Raw genomic sequence first — 20409 nt, 5'->3', positions numbered from 1 at the left:
GATACAGTGCCTTGCAAAAGTATTCGGCCCCCTTGAACTTTGTGACATTTTGCCACATTTCAGGCTTCAAACAGATATAAAACTGTATTTTTTTGTGAAGAATCAACAACAAGGTGGACACAATCATGAAGTGGAACGACATTTATTGGATATTTCAAACTTTTTTAACAAATCAAAAACTGAAAAATTGTGCGTGCAAAATAATTCAGCCCCTTTACTTTCAGTGCAGCAAACTCTCTCCAGAAGTTCAGTGAGGATCTCTGAATGATCCAATGTTGACCTAAATGACTAATGATGATAAATACAATCCACCTGTGTGTAATCAAGTCTCCGTATAAATGCACCTGCACTGTGATAGTCTCAGAGGTCCGTTAAAAGCGCAGAAAGCATCATGAAGAACAAGGAACACACCAGGCAGGTCCGAGATACTGTTGTGAAGAAGTTTAAAGCCGGATTTGGATACAAAAAGATTTCCCAAGCTTTAAACATCCCAAGGAGCACTGTGCAAGCGATAATATTGAAATGGAAGGAGTATCAGACCACTGCAAATCTACCAAGACCTGGCCGTGTCTCTAAACTTTCAGCTCATACAAGGAGAAGACTGATCAGAGATGCATCCAAGAGGCCCATGATCACTCTGGATGAACTGCAGAGATCTACAGCTGAGGTGGGAGACTTTGTCCATAGGACAACAATCAGTCGTATATTGCACAAATCTGGCCTTTATGGAAGAGTGGCAAGAAGAAAGCCATTTCTTAAAGATATCCATAAAAAGTGTTGTTTAAAGTTTGCCACAAGCCACCTGGGAGACACACGAAACATGTGGAAGAAGGTGCTCTGGTCAGATGAAACCAAAATTGAACTTTTTGGCAACAATGCAAAACGTTATGTTAGGCGTAAAAGCAACACAGCTCATCACCCTGAACACACCATCTCCACTGTCAAACATGGTGGTGGCAGCATCATGGTCTGGGCCTGCTTTTCTTCAGCAGGGACAGGGAAGATGGTTAAAATTAATGGGAAGATGGATGGAGCCAAATACAGGACAATTCTGGAAGAAAACCTGATGGAGTCTGCAAAAGACCTGAGACTGGGACGGAGATTTGTCTTCCAACAAGACAATGATCCAAAACATAAATCAAAATCTACAATGGAATGGTTCAAAAATAAACATATCCAGGTGTTAGAATGGCCAAGTCAAAGTCCAGACCTGAATCCAATCAAGAATCTGTGGAAAGAACTGAAAACTGCTGTTCACAAATGCTCTCCATCCAACCTCACTGAGCTCGAGCTGTTTTGCAAGGAGGAATGGGAAAAAATTTCAGTCTCTCGATGTGCAAAACTGATAGAGACATACCCCAAGCGACTTACAGCTGTAATCGCAGCAAAAGGTGGCGCTACAAAGTATTAACTTAAGGGGGCTGAATAATTTTGCACGCCCAATTTTTCAGTTTTTGATTTGTTAAAAAAGTTTGAAATATCCAATAAATGTCGTCCCACTTCATGATTGTGTCCCACTTGTTGTTGATTCTTCACAAAAAAAGACAGTTTTATATCTTTATGTTTGAAGCCTGAAATGTGGCAAAAGGTCGCAAAGTTCAAGGGGACCGAATACTTTCGCAAGGCACTGTATATGCTCTCTGTAAAGTACATTCATATTGTCTGCTTTGCCTCACAGGTCACTTCTCCCTCCTTTCCTGTCATCCTTGTCCTTATCCATGTCATTGTGTGTGAGCTCTAAAGTGTACAGGTTGATGTTGGGACTGTGTTCTCTCTGTGAGCTCTGAAGTGTACAGGTTGATGTTGGGCCTGTGTTCTCTCTGAGCTCTGACTGAAGTGCACAGGTCGATGTTGGGCCTGTGTTCTCTCTGTGAGCTCTGAAGTGCACAGGTCGATGTTGGGCCTGTGTTCTCTCTGTGAGCTCTGCTCAGTGGCGAGACGCTCTTGGACCTGAATCTCCTCCAAATAGAGTAGAGCCATGTCTTGTTTAGAGCAACACAGCGCTCTCTCCCTCCTCCTCTGGGGAGGCCTGGCAGCTCTCTCCTTCTCCTGGCACACTCACTCCTTCAGCACAGGGAAGGAGGGAGGTTGGGCACAGGGAAAAGAAAGGAGAAAAGGCATACATTTGGAGGCTAACAGCAGCAGTATGTTCTGAGTGCTGAATTAACACGACGCCAGGGAACTGTTCCTGTAGCCCACCATGGTCCCCTTCACACGGACACACACTATCCAGCACACACACACTATCCAACACAGACACACACTATCCAACACACACACACACACAGACAGACACCATCAAACACACACACACACACACACACACACAGACAGACACACAGACAGACAGACACCATCCAACACACACAGACAGACACCATCCAGCACACACACACACACACAGATAGACACCATCCAACACACACACACACATTGAGACACACAGCCTCTACCACACACGCAAACACACACCCTCCACCACCCATAATGTGCTAACAAGCTCGCTTCTGGTGTCTCTTCACTAGCAATTTGTCCTCTTTCCTCCGAGAGCCGGGAGTTGAGCACAGTGACAATGAAAAGCTTGGTGGGGGGGGCAGGAGCATTTTCTCTTTTTTCCTTTCATCCACAGGGAAAATTAGTTTCTGGTAATACACAAAAGACCCCTCTCCTTCCCCCTCACTCCTCTCCTCTCTCCTCTCTACTGCTCCTATCCCCACTTGAGAGGCTGTGAGGCTGGAGAGAAAAACCTAAAGACACTTTTCTTCTTTAACAAGCTGTTAAAAGAAATACACATCAAAAATTCAATTCCCGTATATTAGCAGACGGAGCTGAGGCCAGGGCCTATTTGATAGTTGAAAAAAAAAAACATTTTTCGTTTTTTTTTTACAGACGCACAAAAGAGCATCTCAAGTCAACAGTGCGAAGGGATTAGTTGTCGTGCTGACAGGGTGGCATTAGCAGCGCATCACGCAGGGCAGGGACAGGGGGAGAACAAGATGGAAGAGAAAGGATAAGGAGGCTGAAATGATGATTACCATTAAATAACACAGCAGTGGAGCTGCTCCTCCTCACTTCTCCTCTCTGCTCCTCTTCAAGCTGATGTCAGGCACAGCTGCCCTGGTCTGACCAGGCATGTGTCTGTTTACCTACCTCGAGGCCGCCAGACACAGCACCTCACACAGTGACTTACATGGTTGCCGTGAATAAGGCTGATATACAATACTGATACTGTACACCTATCGGTCCATAAGAAACACTGCCAGGCTCTGTTATTGGGTTGGAACCTCACACAGTAACATGGGTGTAGTGAAAGGCTGAGATACCAATATCAAGACTCAATAGACGTATGTTCTTGTGAGATGTTTGAATTAAATGGAGCAGGTAAACAGTAGAAAACCTGTTGGCTTGATGAGGCACTCATTGACTCTAACTCCATCTCCAACATCCATCAAGAGAGGTGATTGGTTTTTGATGTTGTTTTCCTCCCAGTGTTAGTGCCCTGGTGTCAGTGTGACATGTTGTCTCTCTGTGTCAGAGGCGTGTGGGGCGTCTTTTTTCTCTGCAAGTGGCATGAAATGGGAGAGGTTTTAAGGAGTCTGATCTGGTGCCTGCTGACAGACGTGCATTAACTTGATCATTATTACTGTGACACACACACTCACACATATATACACACACACAGTTACTGTCTCACACAACACACACACTCCCTGCTTCTCACAGCCATCGCCCTGTCTGAGCAGCATTTCTGGTTGCTTTAACAGCGAGCAGGAAGTGGGGTGCTGGGAAACAGGAAAAGGCAGGCGGCAGATCCACTGGAGTGCTGTTCTCCCCCTGCTATGCAGTCTCTTACACTTCCTTGTGTGTGAGAGAGTCTGTTTGGCAATTGTTCCTCGTGTCAGCTCACGCCAAGCAGCTCCTCACCCCTAGATACACAGCGCACAGGGCTGCTCCCAAAATATCCTCTCCCCTTCCTCACCCCAGCAGGAGAGGAGTTCCTCACCCTTTCTCTCTCTCCATTGCTTTCTCTCGCTTTCTCCTATACTCTCTGTTCCTTTCTCTCCCCACTTCTCTCTCCTCTCTACCTGCCGTATTCATGTAGAAAACCCATATGCAACATCCCAACTCTAATCCAATCCAATCCATTAACAGAATACCATCATTTTTACTTAACTGGGTAATAGAGACAGTAAAAAGGCCACTGTTGCCAAATGTCATGATATTCAAAAGCCAATGATAGGTTCCTAATACACTTTTGATATTATGGGTCGGACGGAGATGGTTGCGTGTCTTTCGTCTCTTTTTACCTAGGAGCGCCTAATGGCAGTGGATAGTTGTCATTATGGCCAGATAGTCTGATTAGGGAGACTTATTTGGTTGACAGAGAAAAGAGGGTGGGGGGTAATAGATGAGAGGCTGAGATTTGATGTAGACTGTAGAGTAGGTAGGTGGGTACAGTGCTGCACCAGGTAATGCCGTCCCAAAGGGCGTTGTTTTTTCCTCCCAGTCTCTAATTTCTATTTGGTTTTTGTTATCTCCCTTTGAGAGAGGTCTTGTAATCCTTATGTGTTCTGTGTCTCATGCTGAATGACCTTTGACCCTTGACCTTTGGCCCAGCTACGAGGAGAGAGCGCGTTACCTGGAGACCATCGTACAGCACCACCTGGAGCCAACCACCTTCGAGGACTATGCAGCAAGAGTCTTCTGCCCCGCTCCCTACCTCCACCTCCCGTCAGACCCAGGTAAGATCAGTGTATACTCAGTCTGTCTGAGTATACTTGCCATAATGACCTTAACCACGCTACTTGCCATAATGACCTTAACCACGCTACTTGCCATAATGACCTTAACCATGCTACTTGCCATAATGACCTTAACCACACTACTTGCCATAATGACCTTAACCACACTACTTGCCATAATGACCTTAACCACACTACTTGCCATAATGACCTTAACCACGCTACTTGCCATAATGACCTTAACCACACTAGTTGCCATAAACCACACTAGTTGTGTCTTCTATACACCTCCACAGTCTTTTTAAAGTATTATAAAATGCACACTGAATACAGTGTTTCCCCTAGATAGAACAGTTAGCCACATGTATTCCCCTCTCTCTCCTGGGGTGATAAGTGCTCTCCCAGGCCCAGGGCATTTTTGGTCTACCCATGTTCTCATATCACATTGATTCTCTCTCCAGCCTCATTGTCTGGTACTGGGTGTATTGTTTTAAGTGTATTTATTTTATTCTCTTACTGTAATGTACTGCTTTATGAGCACATATCATCTTCCATCTGTGACTAACATTAGAAATATGAGAACAGAGCGAGAAAAGCTCTGTGTCACAGTATAGTATTCTTCTTGACTAGTTGACTCGTCTTCTGGCTGGGTGACCCTTTCATTTTCTACATGTGTGTACTGTAGCATGTAGCCACTTAGCAGTAAAAAGGTCTGGACTCACCTACTCATTCCAGAGTTTTTCTTTATTTTTACTATGTTCTACATTGTATAGTAATAGTGAATACATCAAAACTATGAAATAACACATATGGAATCATGTAGTAACCAAAAAAGTGTTAAACAAATCAAAATATATTTCAAGTTCATTTGTGGTATTTCTTTCCTTCTTAATGAGTTTGAGCCAATCCATTGTGTTGTGACAAGGTAGGGGTGGTATACAGAAGGTAGCCCTATTTGGTAAAAGACAAAGTCCATATTATGGCAAGAACAGCTCAAATAAGCAAAGAGAAATAACAGTCCATCATTACTTTAAGACATGAAGGTCAGTCAATCTGGACATTTCCAAAAAAATGTGAAAGTTTCTTCAAGTGCAGTTGCAAAAACCATCAAGCACCTTTATGAAAGTGGCTCTCATGTGGACCGCCACAGGAAAGGAAGACCCAGAGTTACCTCTGCTGCAGAGGATAAGTTCATTAGAGTTACCAGCCTCAGAAATTGCGGCTGAAATAAATGCTTCACAGAGTTCAAGTAACAGACACATCTCAACATCAACTGTTCAGAGGAGACTGCTGGAATCAGGCCTTCATGGTCGAATTGCTGCAAAGAAACCACTACTAAAGGACACCAATGCAAAGAAATTTGAGATTTTTGGTTCCAACTGCCATGTCTTTGTGAGACACAAAGTAGGTGAACAGATGATCTCTGCATGTGTAGTTCCCACCGTGAAGCATGGAGGAGGAGGTGTGATGGTATGGGGGTGCTTTACTGGTGACACTGTCTGTGATTTATTTATAATTCAAGGCACACTTAACCAGCATGGCTACCACAGCATTCTGCAGCGATACGCCATCCCATCTGGTTGGCGCTTAGTGTGGCTATCATTTGTTTTTCAACAGGACAATGACCCAACACACCTCCGGGCTGTGTAAGGGCTTTTTGACAAAGAAGGAGTGATGGAGTGCTGCATCAGATGACCTGGCCTCCAAAATGTATGTAGTTCTGTCCTTGTGCTGTTCTTATCTATTGGTGTTCTGTATTATCTCATGTTTCCTGTTTTGTGTGGACCCCAGGCAAAGTAGCTGCTGCTTTTGCAACCTGCTAATGGGGATCCTAATTAAATACCAAAAATACCAAATACCACAATCACCCGACCTTAACCCAATTGAAATGGTTTGGGATGAGTTGGACCGCAGAATGAATGAAAAGCAGGAACAAGTGCCTAGTATATGTGGGAACTCCTTCAAGACTGTTGGAAAAGCATTCCTCATGAAGCTGGTTGAGAGAATGTCAAAAGTGTGCAAAGCTGTCAAGGCAAAGGGTGGCTACTTTGAAGAATCTAAAATATATTTTGATTTGTTTAACATAACTTGTTTTGTTACTACATGATCCCATATGTGTTATTTCATAGTTTATTCTACAATGTAGAAAACAGTAAACGTACAGAAAAACCCTTGAATGAATAGGTGTCTTCAAACTTTTGACTGATACTCTATACGTCTACAAATATTTGGAATCTGTACATTTCTTGCACTGTACCCAATGATTTTTGAAAACTTACTTGATATGTTGATGTCCTCTTTGTGGTTTTACAGATGTGTTTAATACATTTTATGTACACACTTTATAAGAATACTTATGAAATGCGCATTGTTATATTTGGCAACACGTGTTTTATTTTCCCTCGACTCCAACCCCATTCGATGCATTGAACGGATGTGGGTGGAGCAATGTCTGCATAAAAGTGCAAATTAAAAATACTCACAAAGGCTCTGACGAGGCCGATATGTAAAGCTTAATAAGTGTGTGCGGGTTTCTTATTTTTTCTCATGTTATTCAACTGTTACCATGCACCTGCAACAAAGATTGCTCAGATGTGCGAATGCCTTTTGAATTTTGAATCTGTCCATCAGACGTTGCTTTTTGACAGTTTGAATTTGCGACCCTTTCATTTATAAAAAGATGCATGTCTGCGCATGTTCTTTTCTCCGCATAATGAGAAAAATAAACATGTTTTTTGACTGAAAAATACCTGATATTATTATGGTAATGTTGTAATGTAATTATAGTAGCACTGACCTGTGCTTTCCTGAACTTTAGTTCTCCTAGTACAGAATGAAATGATGAGTGTTTTTCAGCTCCAAAACCTTGTCTTGATGAATTATTGCCCATGTTGATAACACCAGTCCACCACGGACTCTCTGCTCCTCCAAACCGCAAATGATCATATTTCTGTTATGCTTCTTTTTTGTTGTTATTTTCATTTTATTTCTCTTTCTTTTTTTGGTTTGCCATTTTAATTTAGTTTTTTGTTTTATTTTCCTTTGTCTTATGTTTCCCCCTGTAGATCATAATCTATCACTTGTGTATATCTAAAGGTAAGACTCCAGGAAACCCCACAGCTAACAAACTGACACTGCCTCTGCTGCCGCTTCGTTCTGATTGACTTGTAACAATGTTATGACCACTCTACTTCTCACGATACCTCTCTTTGTGTCTCTGTATGTCTCTCTCTCCACTGACCAAATCTGCTTCTCTCACTTTTTCCCTGTTTCTTGTATCTGCTCCTTCATGTTGTCAGTTGGACGTCTATCTAACATTAACGTGAACCTCAGTCCTTGCACGCTTCCACCATAGCAGGCCAGACAGGCCCAAGCCTTTTCACTAACACTAAATGATTTGGTTTGTTCTAACCAGAATCTTCCTCTGTGCGTTCCTGAGCACTAACTTATTGTAACATGGGTTCTTTGCCTTCTTGGTGTGTTCAGAACATCTAGAATGTTCAGTAGATTTTTTTTGTCTGTTAAGTCTTTTATGAGTCCAGTCAGTGCACAGTACAGTTGCACTCTGTATTCATGGGTGGCATAGACACACACAAGGTATGTAACTATAGATGATAACTACGGCCCTGAAGATCATTATTTAATGTAACAGTGTAAATGTCGGTAAGTAAGTGGAATCATTGCATTAATGTGCCAGTCAGCATTTGTGCACGAAGGTGTGTGTGTGTGTGTGTGTGTGTGTGTGTGTGTGTGTGTGTGTGTGTGTGTGTGTGTGTGTGTGTGTGTGTGTGTGTGTGTGTGTGTGTGTGTGTGTGTGTGTGTGTGTGTGTGTGTGTGTGTGTGTGTGACCTGACTGTATCGAGTGTGTTTAGATGGTGCTTCTGTCTGTTCTGTGCGCACCTTCTATTGATTCCCTCTTAGCCTTGTCACTGCTCACACCTCTTATCTCTTCTCTCTCCTTTTGTCTTCTTTTTGCTTTTTTCCAATCGTTTCCTTGCTCGCTCTACCCCGCTGTACCACTCCTTCCCTGCCTGATCCTTCATTTCTTCCTCCTCTCTCCTGTCCCATTTTCCTTCTTCTGCGCTACTGGCCTCCTTTATCCTGTTGTATCCTCTTCTTCTTCCTCTCCTCCCCTCCCATTTCCTCTACGCCCCTCCATACCCTCCCCTCTTCTTCTTCCTCTCCTCCCCTCCCATTTCCTCTATGCCCCTCCATTACCCTCCCCTCCTTCTTCCTCTCCTCCCCTCCCCTCCCATTTCCTCTACACCCCTCCATTACCCTCCCCTCTTCTTCTTCCTCTCCTCCCCTCCCATTTCCTCTACTCCCCTCTTTTTCTTCTCTCCTCCTCCCCTCTTCTCCCCTTTTCTCTCTTCCCCTCCCCTCCCCTCTTCCTCTCCTCCCCTTTCTCTCACCTGTGGCTTTGTGGCTTGTCTTCACCTTTCCAAACAAAGAGAGCTTGATATTTCAGCTCCTTCCCAAAACTCCACTAGAAAACATTGGGCTCAGCAAAGTAAAGGGCAAAGACTTGAAACGGAAGGTCTTTCACGCTAGCTGTGAATGGTATGCTAAAACATTAACACGGCAAAGTACCTTTTTTCCCTCTGTTCCTTCTTACCCTGTTTCCTCCTCCTTTCGTTTCCTGTTTATTATTCTCTGACTTTCTAGATTTCAGTTGTGTTTTATAGTACCACCACCATCATACTTTTTGGGATTAGTTGTTTAGAGTTATTTCATGAACATTGATGCCTCGATAAGTTACAGCTAAAGAAAGCTACCCGTAACTACTAAAATGTGTCAACATTTATTATAATACAGTCAACAATTACTTTCAGAGAGATGCAACACCTTTACCACTGCAGTACAAATCAAAGTGCATGTACTGACCCTCCCCTTCCATAAAGACTAATATGAGCTGAGGACTAACCTCAGGAAGGCAGGTTGTAGACTGGAGGAGTAGGACCCTGTAGTCTGTCTGTCTGTAGAGGGTGGGGGGGCTTCTACTTCTGCCTTCTACATTACTGTTTACCATTGACTGTCACAGTAGTGGGTTACAGGCAACGGGGGGGGGGTCTAACACCTGTACTCTCCTTCCACAGGCTCATGCCTCGAGAGTCAGCAGGGAGAAAGTCCAGCAGCAGCGCTTCTAGACGGGGCCGACCAGTTAGCCTTGCCAATGTCCCCTCGTACTAGCAAGAGCCGTATGTCCATGAAGCTCCGACGCTCCTCCGGCTCGGCCAACAAGACCTGATCGGACTTTCCCTCCGCTGACCCTCCTCCACGCCACCCCAGCGAGAGTTCACAGCCTTCAGATGAAGAGACTGACTCTCTCTCTCTGTACCGTACAGCTAGGACTGCACTACACTGCAACTACCAGCCTTTACCTGCTAACAGCGATGCATGGCATGTTATGTACTCCAACTACATGGACACACCTGCCCTGCATGGTCAGACTCCGCATCTCCCCTACTGTACAACCCTTCCAAGATGCAGGATTAGGCCCTTGAACAGTGCCAGGCCCTTGGGGGCCAGCCCAGGGTCCCCAGGACTGAGCTTGTGCTAGCAAAGCTCCAACAGAATTAACATGTCTTTTGGGCAAGGTTTTCTAACTATGCTCACCACCACAAACTTTGCACTCCAGAGAAATGTGGAAAGAGAGCAAAATATAATATATTTAGATATAGATATATTTAAGAAGCAGCATCGGTTCCGTTGTGTACAGAAAGCGTGAAGGCAACATGACAGATGTGTATTTTCAATGTGATTAGGATTGTTGATGGTTGAAATCACTTTATATTTGACTGAGATGAGGAGCTAGAGTGTTATCTCTGCTGTGGTTGTAGCTGTTGTCCCTGAGCAGAGTGATCAATATCTAGTATTCCATTGCCCTGGCTCTCTGGGCCTCTGACCCACTAGGAAAGTGATTGTAAGAACTTGAGTTTGTAAGAAAGTACAAAGAAACACAAAGTAAGAAACATCTTATTTTTCATATTTGGTCACTGTGTCCACCATGAGACATTTATATATTTGTACTATACTCTGTATATACAGAAGAGTTGCCACTTTCTTTATGCTTGGACTGAAGCAATGTTGGCTAGTGTTTGATGATAAGGAGATTTTGAGGTTGAAATAAGTTTGTCTATAGAGTTGTAAGATGGAAATTGTTTGGTTAAAGTGAAACATTTCTTGTTACATTTTGTTTTGATTTTCACACTAAACTGTGGAACTGATTGACTTTATGAATATAATATTCACTACTGTTTGCCTTTGTAGGGGTCACATAACGTTTTTATTATGATTGGAAATTTGGATTTCACCTGATAAAGAATGTTGCAGATTAGGTTGTTTTGTTCATATACAATGTGTTGTATTGAACCACCCCTTTTTTTCACTCATGATGAATATATTATATGTAAGGGATGAATGCAAACGTTATGTACGTTATCTTGGAAATAATGGACCGCAGGTAAATAATGGATCCAAGGTAATGTACAGAACATCAGCGTTTATCCCACTCATACCACAGTTGCCAAAGAAAACAATACTAAAGCACACATTTACCTGTAGAAATAAAATGGTTTTGTTTTATATTTTTAGAAGTTAATTCATACTTCCTCGTCTTGTGGTTGCCAGAGACGCGACCCAGTCGTTCGTTCGATTAGTACTATATCTCGTTACTTTAGTTCGATCACTATGCAGGCTGGCAATGTTCTTCTCTCGTCATGTAGCATAGCTAGTTTATCCCGTGATTGCACATGTGGGACTATTTGACAGCACGGTTTGTAGGCTAAAAAGGCTAAGGTTTAGCTATATATTTAATGGATTAAAAATACATATTTCATCAATATATGGGCAGTGTGCAGATATGTTTCCTTTGAAGTTATTGGATTGTTTCCAACACAAGAAAATAACTCAGATGTGCAAGTGCTTTTCTTCTTCCATTTTTCAATATAATAATGGCATCAAAAAACGAATCAATATGAAACGTTTTTTTAAAGAAACACCAAAACAGCCTACATTTAAAAAAAGTAAGATTCAAATAATGCAATAAGTTGTTTTGATGTCAGGGGTTAACCAGCTTGTTAGGTTCTTCGGAGCTAGTTGTCTTGCCAGCTACTTGTTAAAATTTAATTGGATGCTGCCATTAATGGTGAAATGGGACATCTTCAAGCCGCGGGGTAAGTTGAATGACTCACTCGCTTGGTACCATTTCCATCTGTTTGTATTGTTGTTACTGCTGCTTGTGGTGGGGCTTTGTGGGCTCTCTACCTCAGATGAGAGGAGGTGAGTCCAGCGCTTCCTCTCTGTCACAGAAGGCGCCCAGTAGCTCCTCAAACTGCTCTCGCACCTGTGCCTGGTTACATTTATAACTTGTATGTACACCAGACCGGCATTTGATAGCAGCTCCACGGCTATGCGCCGGAGGCTGCAGGTCGTGTAGTGCATTGACAACCCGGCCCATTCGCTGAGACACTGTAACAGGTTGCCGAGGTAGTGTACCACCATCGGCTCTTAGAGTAGCCTACCAAATGTCCTTCTTTGTTCAACTTGTGGGGACCGCAGTGGGTGGCGGTAAAGGGATGTAGTGTCTTGGAGACACTTGGAGAGGTATGTTTTCATACTTGCCAGTGGGCGGTTTGGGTTGCCGGGCAAAGTAAATATTAACCCTTTGTGGTTCTCCTCATTCGGCTCGTTCGCCTCTTGGTGGTTTTTCGTCTCTGCATTGTGGAAGAGACGGAGGTGGCCGAATCCACTCCATCCTCGTCCGTCTTGACCTGGAAAGAGGAAGGTCTCAGTCTCGATTTCCCTCTGGCCCCACGCTTAGCGAGATACAGCTGGATAACCAGCCTTCCTCACTAGACTTGTAGCTGTGTCGGGGGAAACCGCAGGGGACTCTAGTAGCAGCTGGAGGTCAGCAGTAGATATGTGAAGGGGGAAGTGCTGACGACTTTCCCAGATCTCCTATACCTTTCACAAGGGACTTGAAGACGTCCTTGCATGTTTTGAAGCTGTCATTGGTCATGATGCTGTGCCGCATTACACGATTTATCCCGGCTACACAAAATGAGGTACCGAGTACTCCTGTCCGTTTGTTGCGCGGAGGATATTGTTTAGCTCTTCTGGCCGGTAGCTGTCAAATGTCCTTTTTCTCCTTGAGCCAATCCCTTTCTGTTTTAACTACGCATTCTATTGTTTTTCTCATTAATTGTTTTTCTTCGTGTCGCTCCACTTCAATTTTGGTGAGCGTCACGTCCATAACAGTCTGCTCTCTGTGCGTTTTCTTTTTATATTGATAAAGGGACTTTATTTCCACCATTCAGGCTTAGGATAACTCTTCGACTTTATAAAAAATAAAATGTCATAATTCCTCCATCTTTTCTCCATGTTTTAGGCTTGTAGCTAGGTGTAGGCTAATCGTTGTAAAGTAGCTACTTTGTTTCACTGTCAGTTGTAAATATGTTGGCTCTTGTTACTTGTCTAGGTCACGTGATGTTTTCATTCATAAATAGTTTTCATTTAGAATGTAATAAGGCGCATATTGTGTCATGATTGCAAGGTGTCCGATATCTTTTCCAACTGTCCCGTTATCTGGTTTTAATGGCCATTCTAGAATGCCCTTCTAGCCAATCATATCTGAGTATTCAACAATGCTGTGGTATAGATATAGTGTTGAGGACAATACCTGAACTGTGTACATATTTGAATATAGTTTCCAAAAAATACCGAACCTATATTACCCTCAAGCCACGTAGACCAACAGTTGAAGGTGTGATCAAATCTTCTGCTTATTTCATATGAGAGGTCTGCTGCGTTTTACCTCTTCACAAAGCTTTCCTGCTGAAGGTTGGCCAATACAAATAACGCGGAGCTTTATCCACAGCTAGAACAAACTAATGTATGTTATGGTTCAGTGTCTGTCTGTGCAACAACACAAATGAGGATGGAAAGACAAGAGCATCAAGCAGGTCTTCACTCCAGTTCCCAACTCTGTGTCCATCTATAAGACACACTAGCACAGAGCAAATGCTGCATTTACATTTTTTCTATCATTATTTGCTTTCAGCTATAGGTTCTCTACCAGAGAGGAAAGGGACTGTAAAATGCCTGTTTTGGACCTTTCGGTTGAACGGTTATATCTTTTAAAAACTGCTACCATGTCAAAGGTCAAATCCACGTTATTTTTGTGTTATGTTTGAATATATGAGTGAGGTCAGTTCCGATTTATTTTTAAAATATTTTTTTAAATGGCAGAGGATGAGAACTAAAAACTTGCCAGAGAGAGCGAGAAAATCATGCTGCATCCTTTACTTGAGGCTTTGGAGATTGGATGAGATTGGTTAGCTCTCTCCCTGCACTCAGAAGTGACTGAAACCTGTGCATACTGTAAAGTGAGTTTTTACTGTATGTTACTATTGACCAAATGCTGCATGATGCCAGTACTAATTGCATGTGTTGCTATAACAGCTACACAACACGCACACACAATTAAAATAGTATTGTCAAACTTGTAGTATCTACACATTTGTAATGGTTGTTCCAGGGGGAGAGTGGCTGTGGAATGGAATTTGACAATAAAACATTCTTACCCACAAGCTTGTTCTTTGAACATCTATGCGACAATATTTGGATTGGGGGGTATACCGGGGTATTTGGAAATAGCCACGGGGTTGTTTTTCAATACCATCAATACCTTTGAAACTATTTATTTAAAGTTGTTCAATTTTAATACTGTATTTGTAGCAAATGTTTAAGTATATACCTGCAGTCAACTTGCGCAATATGTTAGGAGATAAAGCAGAAAGTGTTCTTAATTTCAAGGTCACATTTTACATTTATGAAGCTTACAGTAGTTCCCCAGAACCGTTGCGCCAGTAACGTGTTTCTTTGTCAATAGCACAAGGGGAGAAAGCAGGAGCAGGTGAGTCCAGCTGTGTATTTTTTTTAACTTGCTAGTTAGCTAAGTAAGTGACTAAATTAATAAGGAGATGGGGCATCATATAGTGGTAGCTTTTTGCCTTGTTTGAGAAGTCAAAGCACTTTGGATGAGTTATCTGTACAGCTGCCACTGCCATCTGGATTTCCTTGTGTTATTTTCTCCTCTCAGTTAAGGCTTCATTTAGACTGCTCCTCCGCCCTCTTCTCCAAGCAGAGCTCCTTCAGACTCCATACAGACACAGCGTGTACACATGCTGCTCCAGATCCAGTTCTGTTCTTCCTTCAGACAAGCATGAATCCAAACGTTGTTCATTTGCACAATGTCTCTCATTCACATTTTCTTGTAAATATCCAAACTCACCAAAAAGGAAATTCGGTAGCTACTACCTATATATATGTATACGTTTCTGAGCTGGATTGCCTGTCTTTGCAATTAGTCTACTTTAATTTGCGCTCGTAAGCATATTTAGCTAGCAGTCTATGGAAGTTTGCTATTACTTGTGCTAATTTTGTTAGCATTCTGGTAATAATGCCCAATGGGCTTTTTTTTCTACTTTTTAGCACCTCATTGTGTATTAAACCGATAATACCGTAAATCCCGGGATTAGAGAAGAACAGTATGATGAAATGAAAATCTGGATACTGCCCAATCCTAGACAATATCGTAAAATACTGTATAGTGGCCATCACTGGTATGCACATAGACTTGTGTTTATTGACAATCAATGTAAATGTCGTTCACTACATATCAAAATACAACATCATAATTGTAACACAATCATCACCATGAAGGCGTTTTTTTTAGCAAGTACATTTCAGAGAATAAATATATATATATTTAACTCAAACCGTTTTATACTCTAACAGGTAAACTTGATTTTCTGTATGAAAATACATCTTGATAGCCTTGCCGGTTTAGAAATCAATTCCACAACTATACTGAACAAGCACATTCAATTTCCATAGGAACTACATTAAGATAAAGGCAGTGAGGTCTGATACTCTTGTAATATTCAAAGGGCCACCCTCTTATTTTCATTACATGCTTAAAATGACAACTCTAAAATATTTAACTTTTGATATGCCCATTTTTACTGTTAAATGTTTTAACAAATCATAACACTGTAAATCAATCAATAATGTACATTGGTGAATATAGGTCCAAAAGCAAGTGTTACAATGTGGCTCTATTCAGCTATTAGTGTGCTGTATCTGTCATTGCAAAAAAAAAAACGTTTCTCTTGTCATGAAAATAGAAATGCCATTATTGTTTTTGACCTGATCAGGTAGTATAATAAGTTACAATACAATCACACATGTAGTAAAAAGAACACATTCACACTTTCATATGTATTTAATTCATCCACTTGTTTTTCAGGGGTTTCAGCATTCCAGTAAGTCTGTAGCCAAGTTCAGGGTTTTTCAAACTCGGTCCTGCCGCCGCCCCCCCCCCTGCACATTTTATATTTAGCCATAGCACTACACAGCTGATTCAAATAACCAACTCCTCGTGTGTTGATTATTTGAATCAGCTGTGTAGTGCTAGGACAAAAAAAACTAAACGTGACCCCAGGACTGAGTTTGGGAAACCCTGGCCTAGACTTGCCTACATCAGCCTAGACTAGGCTACTAGCAGTCGGGTCTGACTGCCATCGGTAGGAGCATCACCTGCCGGATCTCTGTGGGGTGAGACTTGTTGATATGCCTGGCAAGCCCGGGAGAACTGAAGAAGGTAGATGGGCAGTGCTTACAGGTGAATATCTGTTGATCTCCCTGTGTGAGGTCTGGTCTTATTAATTCTGGTCTTACCAAGTCTGGTCTACCCGCAATCTTCCCTGGATTCATCAGAATGTCATCTCTCATTGCATGCCAAACTCTGTGCTTGTCCCAAATTTCAGTGGATGGGAAATGGGCACCGCACAAGTGACAGGGAAACGTGATTTGCCCACTCTCTATCTGGATATAGGTCGAGGCTTTGATTGTCTCATGCGCCGCAAGATGTTTCCTCAGATAGGCTTGTCGTCGGAACTTCTTGCTGCAATAGTGACATTCGTAAATCTCCTCTACTGTCCCGGAGGTCTTTAAGAAGGAAGAGGTGGGCAGTGCCACGTCGGTGGTCTCCGGACAATGCATTATGCCTGGGCTGTCACCCGCTCTGATGTGCAGGTCCATAGTTTTATCTGGATCCCGGTAGCGCGGATCGAAGGACTGCGGGCTCTCCTGTGCCCTCCTGCGCAGCTGCTCTTGTCTGTGGGAGCTGTCCACGGTGACAGCCCGCTGACACGCGGAGCTGTCCAGAGAAACGTGGTGCTGATTGTTAACTCTCAACTCGCTCGCGTTCTCTTTCCCTTCCACGAAAGTCCTCTCATGCAGCCGTGCCTCCGGCTGTGACTTTTTGGCGCTCTGTGCCTCTCTGTGGTTTACTGGACGAGGCTTATGCCACCTGCGATGAGAGGCCAGGTTGGCAGGACAGCTGAAAACTTTGTCGCATTCGGGACAGCGGTACTCTACGCGCACAATTCTGGAGCACTTGTGTTGTGCGAGGGAGAACGGGTCAGGGTATTCCTCCTTGCAGAGCTGGCAGATGAATTCTCCCAGCGGTTTCTTATTAGCAGAAGATGCGGTAGCTGCTTTAAATTCGGGGGTCTCCTTCTTAATTCTCAGCCCAAGCACGGGTGAGGTGGAGATTTCGTCCTCGAAGCTGAGTTTCCGGATTACTTTAGGCTTCTTGGCTGCTGGCTTGATCTTGCGCTCCTGCTCCATGTACGTGCGTTTCATAGCATGATGGAAAGACTGGTAGAGGTGCACAGGTGGGTCGAATTTCATATCAGAGTGTCCAAAGGGCGCGTGATTTAGAAGAAGTCTCTCTATTGAAGACACCGGCGTGCTCATTGCGTACGGCTCTGTCACTGTTGGTGAACTCATACACCGGTCAAGGGACGATTTTTCCACTACAGCGCCAACTGGTTTTATCGGGCTATATGAGAGGTCAGCCCGCCCCGGAGATCCGTCGTGGTCCGGCTCAGTGCGGGGATGGTGTGGTGGGTATTTCCCAAAGTCCTCTCTAATCTCCACCTTGTCTGCGCTCTCTGGCAGCTGCGCCTGGTCCGCTTCAGCCGGGGCACTGGTCCATGGTTCTTCAAATGTACTGTCCTCGGATAACGGAACAATTGGGCACGCAGTTGGCACGCCGGTTGTCCACTCCGGTGCATTCACAGGCAGGTCCGCTTTTGGCATTAAGTTGTCGTCGTTACGCGTTCTGTAAGAAGCCGCTGAGCCGCGTTTGCTCCTCTTCACTAAAAATCCTCTGGGCATCTTTACGCCGGAATGGAACTGTTCCCGTGTCCACTTTGAAGTAAAGGAGCGCTCGCGGTCCCTTTCAGATGAAAGGCGCACGGGCGAGGTGACTGCTGACAGGAGAGAGGGACGGAGAACTCTGTCACATCAATGAGCTTGCATTGTTTTTTATCTTTGGGGTCGCCTTCAGTTTTTTTTGTGAAGTCACAGTTCGTGGCCAAGCCCTATCCAATCAGCACCGACAGTGGGGAGGTCGGGTGACGCGCGAGCGTTAATGAGGCTATCCAGTAATATTACTAATGTCGAGTTAATTATTATGAGTCGCTCACACACTTTACATGTTCTCCTTTATAGCTGATCGTTAGACTACATCTAGCCTAGTGCGTCAGGATTTGCAAAAACGGATCTTAAAAACACTGACCATGCAATTATGATATGGTTCGTGATTTTTCAATACGTTTTCTCTGTGATACTGAGTTGCGTAAACTCTCGTAGACTGTTTCTGCAAATGAAATGACTGTCATTTAGGAACACGAAGTGTTTAATAAACTAGCCAAAAGTACATTGACCTCTAGGTTAGGCTACATACCCTTATGGATAGGCTACAGAATTTGATCAAATATTGTTGAAAATGGCAAGATATGTCATTTCCCATAACACGTTTGCTTAATCCTAATAATGTAATTGAATATGAATATGCTATAAATACAACAGTTATATGTCATTATTCTAAAGCATGTTTATTAAGAACAGAGTGACTCCAACTGTGCAGGCAAAGTTGCGAAGTGCAACTCGTAATGAATTAATTATTTGTATCCCACACGCCTAACCTTTCTGAGAATCCTTTATTCGGATTTAAATTATCTTTATGTTGTTAAGCAGGATTCTTTGGGCGTTCTGTTCTGTTGGCATGTCGCGTAATTTATAATTTATGACAAGAAAGCTGTTGCCTTAATCTGTCCATTTGATGCACTTTGCCTTCTCTCTCATTTGTTTTGTGAGGCTGCAAGCTGTGCGCGCAGTAATAAATGTTAACCGCTCGATTAAGCTGTTTAATTTGAGAGGCAGCTCTTCTTCTATTCAACCCCCAATTAGTCTCCATGTAACCTGTGTCGACAATGTTTCACCAATATCCAATAGAATAGGCTTACGAAGGCTCCCCTTGAGCATGACGACTCCTTATAAGAAATCTTCCTTTTTTACCATTTGGATGTAAAAAAAAATTACCAACTATGTTAAATCAACTGGTTACAGTGACTCGGATGGGTAAAATAAGGACCCATAATCTACCGCACATTATCTACAAGAAAACACCAATGTGGTCTCTCCGCACCTCCGATGTGTAGCCTGAATCTAATTTAACTGAATCCTATGAATTCAAAACAATTTGTTTTCATTAGTCCTGGTTTTATTTTATTTTAAAAATCCCCTTATCCGAATAGTATGGCTAGGCAGTGGCGATTTTAGCATGCAAATATTGGTGGGGCAAACTCCCAAAAAATGTTTTAGATGCATGCCAGCAAAGCCATTACACAACAAAACAATACATGATATGCTACTACACAAAGTCTTCCCAGAGCCACCAGCCATGTCCTACCCTAAATGACAAATTAGTCCACAACTATCTTCCTGGTAACTCTCAAAAGACTTGACCAGACCACAAACCCAAGGGCTCTTTTAAATACAACCATTGCAGAAATATTGCACAGAAAAAGTATTTTGTTGACAGCGCTTCTAAAATTGAGTATTAAGTCAAGCATTTCATTAACTGCAAATTCACTCATATCATCTACAGATTGGAATGTCCAGAGTGCAAGGTGTTCTACTTTGGACGGACAAAGAAACGTCTTCAAGACGCTTAGCGAAACTCAAGATCTCCATTCTAGTAGGCCATGAAGACTACCCCATAGCAAGGCACTACAAGTCCTTACACCATGGCAACCCTGCCTCTCTACAAGCTATGGGTATTGATCATGTTCCGGCCTCAATTAGAAAAGGGGACCGTCTTATACAGTTAAACCGTAGGGAACGTTTTTGGATTTACAAACTACAGGCCTCTAAATACCCTGGTTTAAATTAAGGTATTGATTTCTCACCCTTCCTGTAGGGTCGTGATAGGTCCATTTGCTGTTGTAACAGTAGAGACTTTATGTCCGTCCCCTCGCCCAGACCTGGGCGCCAACCAGGGACGCTCTGCACACGTCAACAGTCACACTCGAAGCATCGTTAACCATCGCTCCACAAAAACCGCGGCCCTTGCAGAGCAAGGGGAACCACTACTTCAAGGTCTCAAAGCGAGTGACGTCACCAATTGAAACGCTATTAGCGCGCACCACTTCTAACTAGCAAGCAATTTCACATCGGTTACACTGTCATCGAGACATGGACATTTTTCTCTATTGCCCTCAGCTATATACAGACTGTTATTGTCCATGTT

General features: G+C 43.1%; 2 protein-coding genes across 2 annotated transcripts in view; one reads left to right on the top strand and one right to left on the bottom strand.

The window, feature by feature from the left end:
- Window positions 1-11584, top strand: part of LOC135525698 (ral GTPase-activating protein subunit alpha-1-like) — a 118371-nt gene extending 106787 nt beyond the window's left edge. Inside the window, 3 exon segments of the mRNA XM_064953487.1 lie at window positions 4618-4742; window positions 9194-9302; window positions 9839-11584. Coding sequence (XP_064809559.1) covers window positions 4618-4742; window positions 9194-9302; window positions 9839-9932 — 328 coding nt within the window. The 3' untranslated portion in view covers window positions 9933-11584.
- A 4626-nt stretch (window positions 11585-16210) lies between these two features.
- LOC135526934 (insulinoma-associated protein 2-like) lies at window positions 16211-18150 on the bottom strand. The gene has a single exon (XM_064955602.1). It carries the CDS (start codon window positions 17988-17990, stop codon window positions 16305-16307), a length of 1686 nt encoding a protein of 561 aa, XP_064811674.1. The 5' UTR covers window positions 17991-18150; the 3' UTR covers window positions 16211-16304.
- Between the last annotated feature and the right edge of the window lie 2259 nt (window positions 18151-20409).

This window comes from Oncorhynchus masou, chromosome 32 (assembly GCF_036934945.1).
Source record: "Oncorhynchus masou masou isolate Uvic2021 chromosome 32, UVic_Omas_1.1, whole genome shotgun sequence".
Taxonomy (NCBI): domain Eukaryota; kingdom Metazoa; phylum Chordata; class Actinopteri; order Salmoniformes; family Salmonidae; genus Oncorhynchus; species Oncorhynchus masou.
The sequence above is the reverse complement of the archived record's forward strand: the minus strand, read 5'-3'. Positions and strand labels throughout refer to the sequence as shown.